The sequence below is a fragment of the Chiloscyllium punctatum genome, chromosome 10, assembly GCF_047496795.1.
Source record: "Chiloscyllium punctatum isolate Juve2018m chromosome 10, sChiPun1.3, whole genome shotgun sequence".
In the NCBI taxonomy this organism is placed as follows: Eukaryota; Metazoa; Chordata; class Chondrichthyes; order Orectolobiformes; family Hemiscylliidae; genus Chiloscyllium; species Chiloscyllium punctatum.
The window spans coordinates 18139471-18157922 of NC_092748.1; the positions used below are offsets into that span (position 1 = coordinate 18139471).

Consider the following 18452-nt stretch of genomic DNA (forward strand, 5'->3'; position numbering starts at 1 on the left):
GTTATGCACTTTAATAAGTAATACTGATGTGAGACTAAAAGCATCAACAAAATGTGTTTCTCAATAATCAAACAAAATAATAGGAGTTATTCACATGGTATTTGCAAGATTAAGGTTATAATGGGCAAATACCAGAGTCAAAAGAATCTTCATTCCACCAAAGAAAATTATTCCTGATAGTTTGGTTAGGACGAGAATTTGGTACCCAATTCAGAACTTAGCTTTATTTATGTGCACTCCATGACAAGATAAACACCCCAGAACCACTTTCCACAGTCAAAAACTAAACCAACAGTTCACCACCTCCATTATCTCTATATTTAGATTAGATTACTTACAGTGTGGAAACAGGCCCTTCGGCCCAACAAGTCCACAGCGACCCACCGAAGCGCAACCCACCCAGACCCATTCCCCTACATTTATCCCTTCACCTAACACTACGGGCAATTCACCTAAACTGCACATTTTTGGACTGTGCGAGGAAACCGGAGCACCCGGAGGAAACCCACGCAGACACGGGGAGAATGTGCAAACTCCACACAGTCAGTCGCCTGAGGCAGGAATTGAACCCGGGTCTCTAGCACTGTGAGGCAGCAGTGCTAACCACTGTGCCACCGTGCCACCCGTATACAGGTGATCCACATGTTTGTTCAGGATTCTATCACATACACAAATGTGAGAAGTGATGGGACTTAACCTCACATCAACTTTGCCTTAAACCATTCAGGGCCACTTTCATCGTTCCCACACCAAAGTTTGTCCCCTGAATAAAATTGACTCTCTCGCTTAGAGGAGTCTTGTGGCTGGCATTAGCATTCCTGCTGCCATTTCACCCTCTCCCCAGGACTGGGAACATCAGGTTTAACCGGGTACAGAGTCTTCTCCCATCAGCAACTGTGTTGGAGCTATCCCTGTTGTTGAATGTGGGATGGTACTATAAACAAACAGGAATTGGGTCAGTTTGGTATTAATTGACACTGTAGGCTGCTTCTTTAAGCCTGCCTTTAACATTTGGACTGTTCTTTCTGCTAGACCGTTGGATATTGAATGACATGAAACTGTCCTTATGTTGTGAAGCAATTAAATATTTTAATAGTTACAAATTATACTGGGGATTATAGTAAAATGGGATGAAACAGCTGATATGATATCTTAATGAGCAAAAAGAAAAGATTCCAACCTGATGGGTGGAAAATCACTTGGTTTCCAGGATGAGGGCCTGCATCAACTGATAGCATTATTGCCACTTTCCGAACATCCCAAAGCTTTAGAATTCCATATGAGTCACAGGAAACAACTGTATCACCCTGTCAAGCAAACATAAGGGAAAATTATATTTGTAAGAGATGAAGTTTCAGATTTATGTGATGCATTTTGGAGTGACCTTAAAAAGGCAGATTCCAGAAGGTAGGAACACAACTTTCATGATTCCCAATATCTAAAGGCTCAGTTGAACTAAATTCAATTCAGATATCGTAAAAGTGATTGATATTGCCCATTTACACAATAGGACTACTCACACAATAATTAAAAAGCTATTAACTTAAATAGAATTATAGAGCGTGGACAGGCCAAAAACTGGCCATTCAGTTCAATTGATGTAAAGCAATATTAATGCTCCTCACTATTCACTCTTCCTCTAATTCTTTCTAGACTTTTATTTTCCTTTCTCTGTCATGTACTTATCTATCTTCTCCTTTACACCATCTACTTCAACGATACTACATAGTTGTAACTTCCACAGTCTAACCAATCTCCAGGTAAAGGGTTTCCTCCCCAAAAGCTTTTTAAATTTATAAGAGACTATCATATATTTAAGAGCCTTGGTACTCAGATCCCCTACAGATGTAAGTAACTTGTCTGTAGTCTACCACAACAAATGTATTAGAATTTTTAAAAAAAACTTATATTTTGTAAGCCTTCTGTTTTATGAAGAAAATATTCATCCAAGTGACAATTTTTTGTGCAAATAATTTGTCAATATATTTTTGAAATGGAATATACTCTTTCCTGTTAATTATAATGTGGGTTATATGACAGTTTCTCCTGCCTCTAAATTACCTGGTAAAAGTTATTCATCGGAGCATTTCATGCCAATGTTCGCTCTGGTAATTTTTTTCGGCTGCGTGGACCTCCAAGGTCTGTAAATGGCCATGGCTTCTGAAATGGAAGCTGAATGGCCTATGCTGAACCTTGGCCAGTGGCTTTGCAGCCACACAAATCAGTTGGTGACGGTGATCTAAGGAGGATGTTCCAGGAATTTGTGAGCCTCAGTAGATGTAGGGACAGTAGCAGAGATAGAGTTACAATGAAGTTTCAGAGAGGCAGTGCTAACACATGCTGGTGGAGTGGAGATCTTGGCATTCTACCTATAATATTTTACATTCCTCCAGCCAACTGCTTTTCTAATTTCTAATCACATTTGATTACATTGGTCCCATTTTCAGCCATTAACTATTTCTGCCTCCATCTCTCCAATCTAATCTCGAATATTAGTATCAAGCTGGATTTTATAGAGAAAGAGGTCTCTCCCAGCAATTATCTGATGGTTATTAACTGGTTCAGAATGAATTTTTGACTCCTTTTGAAGAACAATCACTGTTAACAAGTAGGCAAATGTGATCAATTTGCACAAATCAAAATCTGACAAAAATTGAAATTATAAAATTGAAAGAAGAGCATGTTTTCAGTGAAAGGTGAATGTTGTCCAGAGTACGAGAAGAATGCCTAACATTCATGTCCAAACTGCAAAATTTGATCTTTTAGAGATCTCATCTGGAAGATGGCACAGCCAACAATGCAGCAGTCCCCCTGTACAGCACTGAAGTGCCACCTGAGATTTTTAAAAATTCAATTATGGGCTTCGCTGTCATTGGCTGGACCAGTATTTATAGCCCATCCCTAAATACCCAGAGACCCAATTAAGAGTCAATTACATGGCTGTGCGTTTGGAGTCACACGTAGGCCAGACCACGTAAGATGGTAGTTTACTTTCCTGCATGAGTGAATCAGATGGGTTTTTCTGACAATCGACAATTGAACACTTAATTCCAGGCTTCTTTTTTATTGAATTCAAATTTCACCACCTACCCTGATGGGATTTGAACCCAGATCCCCAGAATATTACATGGGTTTCTGGGTTCATGGTCTAGTGATAACCATCAGTTGAACTCTGTCAGTTTCGTTGCTGACTGCTGTATCATGAAGGTAGAAGTAATGTGAATCAAAAATAGAGCAATTTAAAAAAAAATCATTAAACCATATGATACAGGAGCAGAATTAAACCATTTGGCCCCTCAAGTCTGCTCTGCTATTTGACCATGGCTGAAATGTTTCTTAACATCAGTCTCCTGGCTTCTCTTTGTAACTTTTGATCCCCTTACCAAATAAGAACCTATCTATCTCTGTCTTAAAGACATTCAATGAATTGGCCTCCATAGCCTTCTGTGGCAATGAGTTTCACAGATTCACCACTGTCTGGTAGAAGAAATTCCTCCTCATCTCAGTTTAAAAGGGTTGTGCCTTCACTCCAAGGCTGTGCTCTAATATTCTCATCTCTCCTATTAGTGGAAATATCTTCTTCACATCCACTCTATATCCTTTCAGTATTCTATAAGTTTCAATGTGACAATGGAATAGAACAAAGAAGAACAAACAACAATACAGAACAGCAACAGGCCCTTTGGCCCTCAAGATTGCACTGACACATTTTTCCCTTCCATACTAAAACTGTCTTGGTTTACAGGATCCATATCCCTCTACACTATTCCCTTCCTATTCATGTATTCATCTAGGTGCTTCTTGAATGCTGCTATTGTGTCTGCTTTCACCACTTTCTCTGGCAACACGTTCCAGGCAACCACCATCCTTTGTGTGAAAAACTTGACACAAAAAACACTTTTAAACTTTCCCCCTCGCACCTTGAACCTGTGTTCCCTAATAATTGACTCCTCCATCCTGGGAAAAAGCCTCTTACTTTCCATTCTATCCATGCCATTCACAATCTAATAAACTTCTATTAGGTCGCCCCTCAAACTCCTGCATTCCAGTGAAAGCAAACTCAGTCTATCTTTCTTCATAGCTAAAATCCCCCAAACCAGGTAACATCCTTGCAAACTTTTTCTGTATTCTCTGCAGCATAACTTGTCTATTCTTATACTCAATCCCCCTTCGAATGAAGGCAAGCAATGCCATAAGCCTTTTTTACCACTTTATCTACCTGTACTGCCACCTTCAGTGATCTGTAGACCCACATACCCAGATTCTTCTGCATATCAGTACTCCTCAGGGTGCTACTCACTGTATAATTTCCACCTGTATTTGACCTTCCAAAATGTATTACCTCACATTTGTCCAGATTAATCTCCACCTGCCTTTTTTTGCCCATGCCTCCAGCTGATCTATATCTGCTGTATCCGCTGACAATCCTCCTCACTATCCACAACTCCACCAATTTTTGCACTGACCACAAGCTTGCTAATTAGACCAGGTATGTTTTCCTCCAAATAATTTATGCTGACCACAAACAGCAGAGATCCCAGCAGTGATCCTTACGGAACACCACTTAGTCACAACCCCCCATTCCTAAAACCATCCTTCCACTGCTACCCTCTGTCTCCTATGACAAAGCTAGTTCTGTATCCATCTTGCCAGCTCACCCCTCATACCATGTGACTTTACCTTTTGTAAAAGTCTGCCACAAGGGACCCTGTCAAAGGCTTTACTGATGTCCATGTAGACAACATCAACCACTTTTCCCTCATCAATCATCTTTGTCACGTCCTCAAAAAAAATTCAATCAAGTTAGTGAGGCAACACAAAACCATGCTGTTTATCGCTAATAGGTCTATCGCAGGAATGTGCTGCTTCTGAACTCTTATCAACTGCCATTTGAAATGCACCCACATGACTGATGTAGATTCGCCCTCATACTGCTGCCTCCAGTCAAAATTCTCCAGTTTCTGTCTAATATAATTGTAGTTTGCTTTCCCCCAATTTAACGCCTTTACCCAACGATTGCTGTTATCCCTATCCATGAGTATCTTAAAACTCACAGTATCATGATCATCACTCCCGAAATGCTCCCCCCCACTGAAATTTCACTCACCTGGCGGGGCTCATTTCCCAAAACCAGGTCCAGTATAATCCCTTTCCTGGCTGAACTGTTTACATATTGTGTCAAGAAAACCTCCTGAATGGTCCTTACAAATTCTGCCCCATTCAAGCCCCTTGCACGCAGTGAGTTTCAATTAATATATGTGAAGTTAAAATCACCATCACAACAACCCTTCTTTTTTAACATCTTTCCAAGATCTGTCAATTCTCTCCTCTATATCCTACTGGCTGTTGGGAAGCCTGAAGCATTGTGATGTCACCTTTCCTAATCCTGTATTCTGCCCATATTGCCTTGCTGCATGAGTCCTCTGATGTATCCTCCCTCAGTACACCTGTGAGATACTCCCTTTATCCAGTAATGCAACTCCCCCAACCCTTTTACGTCACTTTCCAATACATGTGAAACAGGTAAATTCTGGGACTTTCAGCTGCCAATCCTCCCATCTTTCAGCCAAATCTCTATAATTGCAATAATTTCATAGTTCTAAGTACTGACCAAAGCTCTAAGTTCATCTACCTTGCCTTCTTCTCACATTGAAACACGTGCATTTCATACCACCTACCCCCTGGTCTTTTCAGCAGCATTTCCCTGCCTGTTCTTAGTAATGCTTGCCTTGATTTTTACCTCTCCCTCAATTTCTGCATGTACTACCCTTCTCCTCTGGTTCCCATCCCCTTGCCACATTAATTTAAACCCTCCCCAACCATTCTACCAAGTATCCCCCCCAAGGGTACTTTGGAGATGCTACATTTCAACTTTCATCCTAGTTCTCTATGTTCTGCATTTAGGACCTCATCCCTTTCTTTTTACCTATGTCGTTAGTACCAACATGTACCACGACCACTGGCTGTTCGTCCTCCTTCTCTAGAATGTCCTGCAACTGATCAGAGACATCCAGGATCCTAGCACCAGGGAGCCAACGCATTATTCTGGACTCTCGTTTCTGGCCACAGAAATGCCTATCTATTCCTTTACAATTGATTCCCCTACAACTACAGTATTTCTGTGCTTATCTCTCCCTTCCTTTGCAGCAGAGCCAACCATGATGCCATGAATTTGGCTGCTGCTGTTATCCCAGAGAGGCCATTCCCCCCAACATAATAGAAAATAATAGAGATTAATAGAATATAGATGTCACTGGCTAAGCCAGTATTTATTGCTTATCCCTAATTGCCCTTAAAATAATAGGTTGTCCTCTTCTCAAACCATTGAAGTCTGTGGGGGTTAGGTATATCCATACTGCTGTTAAGAAGGGGGTTTCAGAGTTTTAACCCAGCGACAATGAAGGAATGGTGATGTAGTTCCAGGTCAGGCTGGTGTTTTGCTTGGAGGGGATCTTTCAGGTGATGATGTTCCAACACTTAGAACATAGAACATTACAGCGCAGAACAGGACCTTCAGCCCTCGATAATAATCCGACCTGTGGAACCACTCTGAAGCCCATCTATCCTACATTTTCATCTATATGTTTATCCAATGACCATTTAAGCACCCTTAATGTTGGCGAGTATATTACTACTGCAGGCAGTACGTTCCACATCCTACTACTCTCTGAGTAAAGAAACTACCTCTGACATCTGTCCTACATCTACCACCCCTCAATTTAAAGCAATGTCCCCCCATGGTAGCCATCACCATTCAAGGTAAAAGACTCTCACTCTCACTGTCCAAACTATCTAACTCTCTGGTTATCTTATATATCTCAATTAAGTCACCTCTCAACCTTCTTCTCCCTAACAAAAACAGCCTCAGGTCCCTCAGCCTTTCCTCATAAGACCTTCCCTCCATACCAGGCAATATCCTGGTAAATCTCCTCTGAACCCTTTCAAAAGCTTCCACATCCTTCCTATAATGCGCTGACCAGAACTGTATGCAATACTCCAAGTGCGGCCGCACCAGAGTTTTGTACAACTGCAGCATGACCTTGTGGCTCCAAAATTTAATCCCTCTCCCAATCAAAGCTAACACACAGTTATGCCTTCTTAACAATCCTATTAACCTGGGTGGCAACTTTCAGGGATCTACGTACATGGACACTGAGATCTCTCTGCTCATCTACACTACCAAGAATCTTACCATTAGCAGTAATGTATTTACTCTTTATTCTTGTTGCTCCTTCCAAAGTGAATCGCCTCACACTTTTCCATATTAAACTCTATTTGCAACCTTTGCAGCTTATTTATGTCCCTCTGTAACCTGCAATATCCTTCAGCACTATCCGCAACTCCACTAACCTTACTGTCATCCACAAATTTACTAACCCATCCTTCTACGCCCTCATTCAGGTCAATTATAAAAATGACAAACAGCAGTGACCACAAAACAGATCCTTGTGGTACACCACTAGTAAGTGAACTCCAGGATGGACATTTCCCATCAACCATCACCCTCTGTCTTCTTTCAGCTAGCCAATTTCTGATCCAAACTGCTAAATCAACCTCAATCCCATTCCTCTGTATTTTCTGCAATAGCCTACTGTGGGAAACCTTATCAAACACTTTACTGAAATCCATACACACCACATCAACCACTTTACCCTCATCCACCTGTTTGGTCACCATCTCAAAGCACTCAGTAAGGTTTGTGAGGCACGACCTTCCCTTCACAAAACTCTGTTCACTATCCCTAATCAATGTCTTCCTTTCTAGATGATTATAAATCCTATCTCTTATAACCTTTTCCAACATTTTACCCACAACCGATGCAAGGCTCACTGGTCTATAATTACTAGGGTTGTATCTACATCCCTTCTTGAACAAGGGAGCAACATTTGCTATCCCCCAGTCTCTGGCACTATTCCTGTCGAATTCTGCTGCCGTTGACCACCTATCTGATATGGATTGTGAGATTGGAAGGTGCTATCAAAGGAGACCTGCTGCTGTGCATCTTACAGATGGTAGACATATTGCCACAGTTGTTTCTGTGATGAAGGGAGTGGATGGTAGAGCTGATGAAAGGTGTCCCAGAAGGTATTGAGCTTCTTGAGTGTTATTGGAGCTGCACCTATCCACGCAAGTAGAGAGTATTCCACCACATTTCAGAGTTGTGCCTTGTGAACAGGCATTGAAGAAAGAGAAGTGAATTACTCACAACAGAACTATGAAGCTGGGAAACTCTGGAGGAATCTAAGATAGACTGTACACTTAATACTTCTGGCTGAAGATGCCTGTAAATGGTTCAGCCTTGTATTTTGCATTGATGTACTTGTCTTGCCTATTGTTGAGTATGGCGGTATTTATGGATCTTCTCTTCATCCAGTGAGTTGTTCAATTGTCCATCACCATTCATGACTGAATATGGTAAGACTGCAGAGGATGTAGTGGATCCCTTGTAGAATTGCTAGGTTCTGTGTGCTGCATGCTCTTTCTGCTGTTTGGCACATAAATCATCCGGGATAGTAGCTGCACTAGGGTGACACCTCATTTTTAGGCGTGGCTGGTGCTACTCCTGCATGCTTTATTGAGTTAAAAATCACACAACACCAGGTTATAGTCCAACAGGTTTAATTGGAAGCACACTAGCTTTCGGAGCGCCGCTCCTTCATCACCTGATGAAAGAGCAGTGGTCTGAAAGCTAGTGTGCCTCCAATTAAACCTGTTAGGTTATAGCCTGGTGTTGTGTGACCTTTATTTTTGTACACCCCAGTCCAACACCGGCATCTCCAAACCATGTTTCATTGAACCTGTGTTGATCCTGGTTTGATGATACTGATATGGTGGGGGAGATATGGCAGGATAAAAGTTACCAATTATGGTTTAATAGGATCCTATTAAATGATCCAAGCCACCGAATGGATGTCCAGTTTGAATTGTAGATCCATTTGAAATACTACCCTTTTAGCATGGTAGTAGTGCATCTTCAATGTGAAAATGGGACTTTGTCTCCATAAAGCCAATGCTGTGGTCATTCTAATTTTTTCATGGCCAGATGCATTTGCAGCAGATGGATTGATGAGGTTGTTGTCAAATATATTCTTCTGTCTTGTTGGTTTCCTTATCACCCTCTACAGACTGAGCCTCATGCCTAAGTCCTTTAAAACTTAGTCTGTAATGGTGCAACCAGTGTACAAATTTTTGATCCAATCAAGTTAAAGAATATGCAAACCATCTGTTACAAAGGAATTCAAATGGTTAATTGTATATAAAGAACCCAGAAGAGGCAAATGCAGATAGGAGAAGAGAGGAGATAGCTGAGGATCTTATTTATATTTTTCAGATTTGTATCAATAGCTGATATTCAAATCTAGCAAAGATAGCAGGCTGATTGTTTGCCGACCAGTGGGAATTAGGAAGAAGGGCTCGAGAATTTTACAAGATCCTACTTAAATTCATCCAAATGAGTGTAAAGGAATATTTGTTTTGGTGCTGGTTGTAGCCACGAGATTTGCTGTCCTGCTTGTACATCTTACACCTTCCACCACATCCATTGTAGTTTCTCGGCAGCCCCTCTGTGATGTGTGTATTCCAATTATGGCTGAAGCGACCCCACTTTCTGCTGCCCTTCACTTTGACCAATTATGTTTCATAAGATATAGGAGCAAAATTAGGCCATTCAGCCCATCGGGTCCACTCTGCCATTCGATCATGGTTGTTATGCTCCTCACCCACATTTTCCTGCCTTCTCCCCATAATCCTTCATCCCAATACCAATTAAAAATCTGTCTAACTTCTCCTTAAATGTACTCACTGTCTCAGCATCCACCACAGATCATCACATGATAACATAACCATGAATGGAGGTTGCAGAGATGCTTTAGTGTGGTTTGGATAAATTGAGGGCAGATGTATGGCAGATGAAGTGTAATATGGACAAATGTGAGGTTATCTACTTTAGTAATGGAAACAAGAAGGTGGATTATTATCCAAGTGATGATTTTTTTGGGAAAAGACAAAGTGCAACAACACCTGGGAGGCCTCATAAAGCAGTCGCTAAAGGTAAGCATGCAGATACAACAGACGGTGAAGAAGACAAAGGTATGTTGGCTTTCAAGAAGATTTAAATACAGGAGCAGAGATGTCTTGGTGCAATTGTACATGGTCTTGGTGAGACTATACCTGGAGTACCGTGTGCCGTTTTGGCCCCTTTATCTGAGAGAGGATGTTCTGTCCATGGAGGTAGTACAAAGAAGGTTAACCAGGCATTTTTCTGGGATGACAGGACTGATTTACAGAAAGAGACCGGAATATATGGCTATATTCACTGGAGTTTAGAAGATTGAGAGGGGATCTCACAGAAACCTGTAAAATTATAACAGGACTAGTCATGGTAAATACAAGAAGGATGTTCCTGATAAGTGGGGAGTTCCGAGCCTAGGGTTACAGACTAATGATATGGGAAAGGCTGTTTAGGGCTGAGACGTGAACTTCCTTCACCAATGTCTATGGAATTTTCTGCCACAGAAAGCGGTTGAGGCCAAAACATTGAATGTTTTCAAGAAGGAGATAGATGCCATTCTTCAGGCTAAAGGGATCAAAAGGCATGGGGCATTCAAATTGTATGAGCAGCCATTGTTAAGTTGAATGGCAGAGGAGGCTTGAAGGGCCAAATAGCCTACTTTTGTTTCTATTGTCTATGCGTTGATGTTTCTATTTTCTGCCACTCAATAGTTGCCCCTCCACACATTTGCCATTGGACACCCAAAATACACATCCTCATGGCCTTGCACACCAATCAGAAAGTGAATCACCACAATTGGATGATCTTTATTGTCAGTCAAATGGGCATTTTCTCAAGTCTAATAGTTTTAAAATTTAAAAAAAACATTTCTGCAAGTACAATTTAAAACCCCACATCTCTTTTCCATTTAGTGTTTCTCCTGGGTTGCTCATTATCATGTCCTCAAGATGATTTTTTAATTCCTTTTTTAACACCAAGGAAACTTTAGGGTAGCAAATCAGTCAGATGCAGGCAAACCGAACAGGTATTTGGATTTTGAGAGGAAAGATTGTGCATTAAGTTTATGAAATTAAAGTGTTTAAAATGAATACTTAATTGGATTACAAAATTTAAGAGTGGGGAACTCTCTCTTTCGAATCTGTGAATTAAAAGTCAATTTACTTAAGTGAACACTGACATAATTTGAAAATCTAGCCATGCCAACTTTTCAAAGCCGTCCTTACCAATTTTGGTCAAAATTTGGAGAGCTGTCCCCCAGAGTAGTCAATCAATAATCTGACAGCATCAATCTCATGGAGATGTTTCCTTTAAAGACAGGGTGTAATACAATACCATCACCATCCCTGGTTCTATTCTGTCCCACCAGCAGGACAGACTCAGCAGAGCTGGTGACATAGTGATATATAGTCAGAAGGAACTTGCCCTGGGAGTTCTCAATATTGACTGTGTACCCCATGAAGTCTCATGGCATCATATCATATATGGGCAAGGGGATTTCCTTCTTATAAAACTTAGCACTCTATCTCAGCTGATGCATCAGTGCTCCTCCACATTGAGCAACATTTAAAAGAAGAACTCGGTGGCAAGACACAGAATGTATCTTGGCTGAGGGCCTTCAATGTCTATCGCTATGAGTCTGCACCTTTAACAATAAAGATATGGTGCAAAGATTTAATTAAATATGCTCTGATCCTTAATAATGTTTATTCATCTTTATCCCTCACAAGGCCTGTGTTTTATTTTCCATCAAGCCTGTGGAGAAAAATTCTTTGATTACCCCACAACTATTGACAATCTTGCAACTATCAGTAATCCAATGTCTTCATTCTTTTGATGTTCATTTTAGTTACATTCAACAAGTTTTTATTTGGCTTCCAACGTCAACACTGTTTGTTTACTTGTACGACTTCACTTTTGAGCTCCTTATTTGATCCCTCTGCTCCTAATCCTGTTACCACAGTAAGCCCTGAAGTAAATAACACAACAACCATAACTAATCCAGGGGGGAGTTTCAAATCACGCATGTAATAAATTCTTAGAGGACTTGATAATAAGTTGTATGTTTTTTCAAATAGCAACAGAAACAAATGATCCTTTCTGATTGCAAGTTAGAGAGAAAGAATCTTTAAAAGTAATAATTACTGAGCCAATACTGTCATTGAAAGAAAAGAAAGATTTGGATTTGCATAGTATCTTTCCTAATCTCAAGACATCTCTACATGCTTCATAGATAATAAAGTATTTTGTAGTGTAGTCACTGTTTCAATTTAGGAAAAGCAGCAGTCAATCTGTGCAACAGAGCCCCACAACAAGGGACAATGTGATCATGACCAGATAATCTATTGTTCGTGACGAAAAGTTGAAATATGAAATATTGACCAGGATACTGATGAGAATTCCCTGCTTCTTTTTGAAATAACACTGTGCAAACGTCCAAATCTACCTAAAATGAAAGAACGGGTCCTGGTTTAACTTCTTATCTGAAAGAGAGATTGACAAGCAGCAGGTTTTCAAACTGGAGGCTCAAAGTTTCAGTTGGAAAACCTGGATTTTATTATTGATAGGATCCCCAGCTGGAAGCTAACCTGTTGATAGTCTTGGCTTTAGGTATGTCAGGGAGTACTCCAGAATAGGCTGCAGTTACAGGCAGGGAGTCTGTCAGTAGGAATGGAGATGGATCTCCTTTCAGCAATTTGGCTTGGGGGATTCTGATGGCAAGGGTTCTGACTAATGGGAACAATGGTATGCTTGCTCGACCAGAGCAAGCATTTTCAGCACCTCCTATTAAGAAGAATGGTGGAACTTGCTATTTTTCCCCAAAGTTATATCTGTGTTCCATGACCTATTAGGTTTGGGCAGGCCAGAGATAAATGTGAAATTATAGATTGGCAATAAATGCTGATCCAGCAAGTGGCATGCACACCTCATGAACATATAAAAAAATTATCACCAACAAGTCAGTGTTCTGCCACATGGCAAGACTACTTAACAAAAGGTGGCAGTCACCACGTTGAGGAGATTGGGAGTGTGAGATGGAGGGGGAAGTCCCTCATTCTCGGGCATAGTATGGCCCATGTAGTGGCCCCACTATGGCATAATTGGGCGCATTAGTGGTAAAGGTTGTTTTGCAGCAACATACCTCTACCCTCATCAAGCAACATTGCAGCTCCCAACTGATTGCAGGGGTCTGTCTGATCAGCTCTGGTGATCTGCAGCCTTGGTGGGAGTCTTGTATCCATCTCCTGACTGGGTGAGTTACAACTGCATCCAGCAATTTCTAGAGGTTGTGTCTCCAAGAATGTACATCCTATTGGCAGCTTATTTAACTATTAAAGAAACTTGCCATAAATGGGGACTGCACAGACCCACTACAGAATGTATTTTGCTCATTTACATACCAATAATATGGTGAAGGACCCTATGTTTACTGTGTCCTCTAAAATTACCATTATTATGTATCAATAAGTTAAGAGAATACAAAAGCAATTGCAAGTGTACCACAATCATGCAAAATTGTTCAAAAGATATGTTACTGACCTTACTATCACTACATTTTAATATCCATTGCATACATTCCTTCATAGAAAACACAATACTATCAGCATATCTAAAAAGAAAGTCTCCTCTGAAAAAAATTACATTTAATTAAGTTGACACAATGTACTTTACAGTACATTAGAGAAAATACAGAATTATTCACAACACATTCATTTTGTTTTATGTGGTTATTTCCAGTGTTATTTCTGTGCATAAGAGAGGGGTATAATTGAGCATATTGTAAAGTAATAATATGTAAATGGTAAATATCACAGGAACACAGAACAATAAAGTATAGAAGGAGACTACTTGGTTCAATATTTCTGAGCTTTCTCTTTGAATTCATCTCCAATTCATCACACTGCCCTGCCATAGATTGACAATTTCTTTCCTTCAATTGTTTATCAAATTCCACTTTAAAAGTTACAATTGAATTTGCTTCCATCACTCAAGCAATGTATTCTAGATCATCATAACCTGCTGCTGATTAGAATCTTTTCCATACCTCACCTCTTGATCCATTTCTAATAGTATGATTTATTAACAAGGAAACATCAGCAATCTAGAGAATGGTCCAGATAGACTTATCAAACGCTATTTTATCATAATACTAATAATAATAATCAGCCAAAGTTTAACTTGAAAAGTATATTTTATTGTTTCTGTTACTTCAATAGGGCACACTAGTATTGCATGAAGGCCTCAGATGTAGCCTATAACAGATAAAAAAGCAAGAAACTCCAATCATAGAAACAATAGATCCATCAACTATTGAACAAGCAGAACTGAAAATTAGTGAAATAGAATTGACATTTCAAGTGTGGTATAACTCTTATAAGCCATATTGAACTCAAACGTTACTTCGTTTCTCTCTCCATAGATACTGCCAGACCAGCTGAGCTTCTCCAGCATTTTCTGTGTTTGTTTCAGATTTCCAGCATCCACAGTATTTTGCTTTGATTATAATTAGAATACACAGAAACGAATCAGGCTATTCAGCTCAATGTTTTTTCAATTTCAAAAATATACTTTATTCATAAAAAATCTCTTTGTATATATACAAAGTCACAAATGCAGTTCAGTTTTTAGATTAGATTACTTACAGTGTGGAAACAGGCCCTTCAGCCCAACAAGTCCACACCGACCCGCCGAAGCACAACCCACCCAGACCCTTACATTTACCCCTTCACCTAACACTACGGGCAATTTAGCATGGCCAATTCACCTAACCTGCACATCTTTGGAATGTGGGAGGAAACTGGAGCACCCGGAGGAAACCCACGCAGACATGGGGAGAATGTGCAAACTCCACACAGTCAGTCGCCTGAGGCGGGAATTGAACCTGGGTCTCTGGCGCTGTGAGGCAGCAGTGCTAACCACTGTGCCACTGTGCTGCCCACTGCCACCGTGCCAGTGTGTCAAGCAAACGAACAAACATTTGAGTTTGACTCTATCCCAACAAACCTAAGGCATCGCTTCCATACAAGATTATATTTATATTCATTGAGGTACTAGGAGGGTCCAATAACTGAACAATCCAGCAATTATCATCAGTCGGAAAACCTCAGGCAGTGGTCTTTCCCCGCGGCACCGTGACGGCAGCTGCCCCAAGCTTTACTGCATCCAACAGCACGGGATCCTGGATATTGGAATGTGCTAGTCTGCAACAATCAATCAGTCCAGGTCAACACCTTGCTCTGGATGACCAACAAATTTCAGGCAGAATAAAGAGCATTTTTTACCAAGTTGATGGTCTTCCAAGCATGGTCGATTTTGTCTCTGAGTGCTTCCTGAGGAACATACTGTAGAGCACAGAGTCCCATGTCACAGCGCTGCTCAGGACAAACCTCAACAAAAACTGCAGTATCTTTCTCCAGACTTCTTTTGCAAAGGCACATTGCAGCAGATTTGTGACAGTCTCAACTATCCTTTGAGGGCAGCATGTGGTGGCACAGACTGACCAGGCATCTCACAGGCACTGTCCTTCTCACCACCAGCCAAGGGATGTCTTGGCAGTTGTTGGAAAGTTCTGGTGATGAGGCATTCTGCCAAATGACTTTGACAGTTTGCTCAAGAAACCACACAACAGGATCCATCCTCTCCTTTTCCTTCGGGATCTGAACTACACAATGTGCTGACCACTTCCTCATGGGCTTGTGGTCAAAGGTGCTTTTCTTTGCAAATTTCTCAATGAAGAACAGGTGACATGGAATAATCTAACTGCATGAAATGTTCTGCGGCAACAAGTCCAGTCACATCATTGCAACACTTGGGACAGGTAGAACCCCAGTATGTAGTGACACTTGGTGTTTACTAGCTGAGGGTCTATACACAGCTTGATGCAGCCGCACACAAAGGTGGTCATCAGGGTGAGAATGACATTGGATGTGTTTTCTCTCCCCTTTATCCAGATTTTGTCCATAGAGTCCCTGCAAACACAGCCCACCTTAGATCTCCAGATGAAGTGGAAGATGGTTCGAGTGGCTGAAACAGCGCAGTTTTGGGGGAAGAACCAGACCAGCACCATTTACAACAACAAAGATCACCTGATATCTGATTACCAGGTTTTCACCCACAATGGAGAGGAGGCGGTGCTCCCAAAAGACTAGTTTCTGCTTCACAATTGGCATTGTGCATCCTTCCAAAATTTTGTGCATGTTCTGGCCTCTCTGAATCACACTCCCAGTGCCTTCAGGTAATCTGTCCTAATGGTGAAAGAGATTGAGGATCGGTCGGCCCAGTTCCCAAACAACATGGCCTCGCTCTTGTCTTGATGTACCTCGGCTGCCCAGGCCAGTTTGACCTGGTCACAGAAGCTCAAGAGTTTGCGCGCTGACAGTGGATCTGTGCAGAAAACAGTGATGTCATCCTTTTACAGGGAGACTTTGACCTGCAGGTCTCTGCTGCCTGGAATAGTTATCCCTCTCAGGCTTGCATCCTTCCTGATGGACTCAGTAAAAGGCTCTAAAAAACACACAAACAGGCAGGAGAGAGTGGGCAGCCCTGCCTGACTCCAGATCTCATCGGGAAGCTTTCTGATTCCCATTCCATTGATTGAAATTTCACTAACAATGTTGATTTTGAGCAGTCGAAGCCAATTGCAGATTTCCTCCCCAAAACCCATTTTGGGGACCATGTCCCACGTGTAAGAGTGTGATATCCTGTCAAAAGGCCTTGTTCTGATTTAGGTTGATGAGGCAGGCATTCACCCCCATCCTGTCCTGTACATAGGTAATTGTACCCCTGAGGAAAGCAGGGATTTTCAGCAGGACAGAGATACTCACCATCATAGCAAAAATCTGCACCCTCATTTCCATTTTATGGCAAGGGTGTAGGATCACTGGTGAAAGGGAGGAAAAGGCTTCCAGACTGAGAAGTTATATCTACCAGGAAAGACAAAATCACTGGAGCACCTTTTAGTGAGAGATGTGTCCATTTCTGTTGGAGATGAAAACTAGAAATCATAAATAAATGTGGCACTTACAAGTGCAAGGTGTGATTGATGCATAAAGTATAATTTGATAAGAGCGTGCTAAATAACCACATGAAGGAAAAAGAGGTAGAAAGATACACAGATGAGATGAAGAAGAATGGGAGAAGAATGCTCATGGGCAACATAAACATGAGCAGGCAGGAGTTAAGAGATCACGATTCCCACTTCTGGTCTTAGGAGAAATGCGACACAATCTATTTAGATCCTGCTAAATGGAAGTTGATATTGGAATAAAGGGTGCAGGTTTAATTGTTGGTTGGGATTTTCCCAATCTGTCTAACAAACAAATAATGTCTCTATACAATCCTGGCCTTTTAAACTGTTTTACTATTTTATCCTGCATTTTTCTTTAGATTAGATTAGATTAGATTACTTACAGTGTGGAAACAGGCCCTTCGGCCCAACAAGTCCACACCGCCCCGCCGAAGCGCAACCCACCCACACCCCTACATCTACCCCTACCTAACACTACGGGCAATTTAACATGGCCAATTCACCTGACCTGCACATCTTTGGACTGTGGGAGGAAACCGGAGCCCCCAGAGGAAACCCACGCAGACACGGGGAGAACGTGCAAACTCCACACAGTTAGTTGCCTGAGGCGGGAATTGAACCCGGATCGCTGGTGCTGTGAGGCAGCAGTGCTAACCACTGTGCCACCGTGCCACCCGAATACCTAGTGACCTGCCATTAAACCTTTGTGAGACAGAAACAAAAGTTTATTACAATACCTCGATGAAAACACCACTTGTGTTTGTGGTGGTTTTCATTCCCTTATGAGAATGTTTCATTTTAAATAATAACACTCAGCTATTGGTACTGATTTCGTTTCCGAGTAGGGTCTTTAATACAGTTCTCTCAACTCAGGATCTGTCTGTTACATTTCTACTCAAGAAGATGGGCTAAACATGTCAGGCTCATTTTCTTTATATTCCTTCTTTTACTTATGTTTTTGTAAATTGTGTCAGATAACCTAATTTCCATGTCAGTTCCCTTTGGTATAAATTCTTCTTCACCATGCCTAATTCTATGACCCTGAAATCTCGTCACCACACAGCCAGAAAACAATCCAGGATCTTCATCCTACAGCATCTCAGATTCTTTCACTTCCACTGGTTGAGAGGTTCAGTGAGGCTAATGATTTTGAACAAGCCACTCATTCCTCAAGATAAAATCAATTTCTTCGATGGGAACTTGAATGGATGGAGTCAGGTCTCCACAGAACCAGGGTTGTAGTTTAGCTTTCAGTTGGAGTTTAGAAACTGCCATACATCTCTCCCAGCTATAGCAAAACACTTGAGTTCTCTCTTCCTGCCAGATTTTTCTCTTGATGTTCTTTCGTCATAGACTTGAGAAACATTGCATATGAGACAATCTATTTTACTGAATTTGCCTTTGCCAAAGGTGCAT

The 18452-nt window shown here is 41.2% G+C and overlaps 1 protein-coding gene across 3 annotated transcripts in view; it reads right to left on the bottom strand.

Moving 5' to 3' along the window:
• Positions 1-18452, bottom strand: part of spag16 (sperm associated antigen 16) — a 1014658-nt gene that overhangs the window by 226409 nt on the left and 769797 nt on the right. For 2 of the 3 annotated variants that reach the window (XM_072578621.1, XM_072578620.1), the window contains exon 15: positions 1181-1307. The exons of the other annotated variant lie outside the window; for it this stretch is intronic. In XM_072578621.1, the coding sequence (XP_072434722.1) occupies positions 1181-1307 (127 nt within the window). The remainder of the gene's footprint in view (positions 1-1180; positions 1308-18452) is intronic. 3 annotated transcript variants of the gene reach the window in all.